Genomic DNA, 1096 nt, shown 5'->3' on the forward strand with positions numbered 1-1096 from the left:
ACACACACACACACACACACACACTCACTCTCTCTCTCACACACACACACACACACCTGTGTCATCTTGAGCAGGTCCAGTGAAGGCCTGTGTTTGTGAGAGTCCGCCGGTCTCCTGCGCTTCACGCCGGTCTTCTTGTGGTTGTGGACGCAGGGCTGTGACCGGCTGCGGGCGAGTCCCTGTCTGCGGCGCTGCAGCTCGGGCGTGGAGTCGGGCGAAGACTCAGCGGGGCAGATCTGCTCCTGCGAGAGGTAGAGCGTCTGCGGGGACGCGGAGAAAGAGAAGCCGAAGGGCTCCGGCGGATCACTGCGTGCCGGAAGGCTGAAGCTGGAGCTGCGATGCATGGAGGGAAACCCGGCCGGAGCGAAGGCGCCGCGCTGAACACTCCCCCCGCTGAGGCAGCGCCGCTTCTCCACCGCCGTCCAGACGCGCGACCCCTGCGGACGCCACGAGGAGCGGCAGCCCAGCTCCTCCGAGCAGGACAGCGAGCGGCACTGGCGTTTACTGGGCGGCGCGGCGCTGCCAGCAGAGGGCGCTTCACTCAGACTCAGATCGTGCAGCAGACCGCTGATCCCGCCGCTGGCGCCCGTCTCTCGCACACTGTCCCACAGACTCTCCAGACTGGAGCCCACGGGCCGCGACACCTCCGGCCAGCGTCCAGACTCTACAACACAACACCTGCCCTCAGAAACTCAGACACTTAGGACTAGGGCTGGGAAAATAAATCGATGCATCGCGAATCGAGAAATGATTCCGCATCGATTCTGAGATTTTCTGAATGCATGGCGATTCTTTCTCGAATGGATTCTGAGCGTAGTTTTGAACAGCAGATGGCGCTGCATGCTTCAGAAACAGCCAAATCCTTACACACACACTTGAACCTAAAAGAATTATTCATAAGATTGGAAAAGGTTGAAGCGAATCACAAGGGTGTTCACAGTGGGCTGTGTTTACATTAATCTGGCGTCATAAAGGCATTCTGAGCCGAGGTGAAATTACAGACTCAACCGAACGCACAAGCGCTCTTCAGCTCTTCTTCATCAGCATTTGAGTGTGCGGATAAAAACTAGAGTAGAGCGCCATCTGCTGTTAAAAT

The 1096-nt window shown here is 57.8% G+C and overlaps 1 protein-coding gene across 2 annotated transcripts in view; it reads right to left on the minus strand.

The window, feature by feature from the left end:
- Window positions 1-1096, minus strand: part of LOC107746749 (protein FAM53B-like) — an 18717-nt gene that overhangs the window by 1408 nt on the left and 16213 nt on the right. For both annotated transcript variants that reach the window (XM_016561040.1, XM_016561042.1), the window contains exon 4: window positions 57-664. In XM_016561040.1, the coding sequence (XP_016416526.1) occupies window positions 57-664 (608 nt within the window). The remainder of the gene's footprint in view (window positions 1-56; window positions 665-1096) is intronic.

This window comes from Sinocyclocheilus rhinocerous, unplaced genomic scaffold (genome assembly GCF_001515625.1).
Source record: "Sinocyclocheilus rhinocerous isolate Xijiao unplaced genomic scaffold, SAMN03320098_v1.1 scaffold409, whole genome shotgun sequence".
NCBI classification, from domain to species: Eukaryota; Metazoa; Chordata; class Actinopteri; order Cypriniformes; family Cyprinidae; genus Sinocyclocheilus; species Sinocyclocheilus rhinocerous.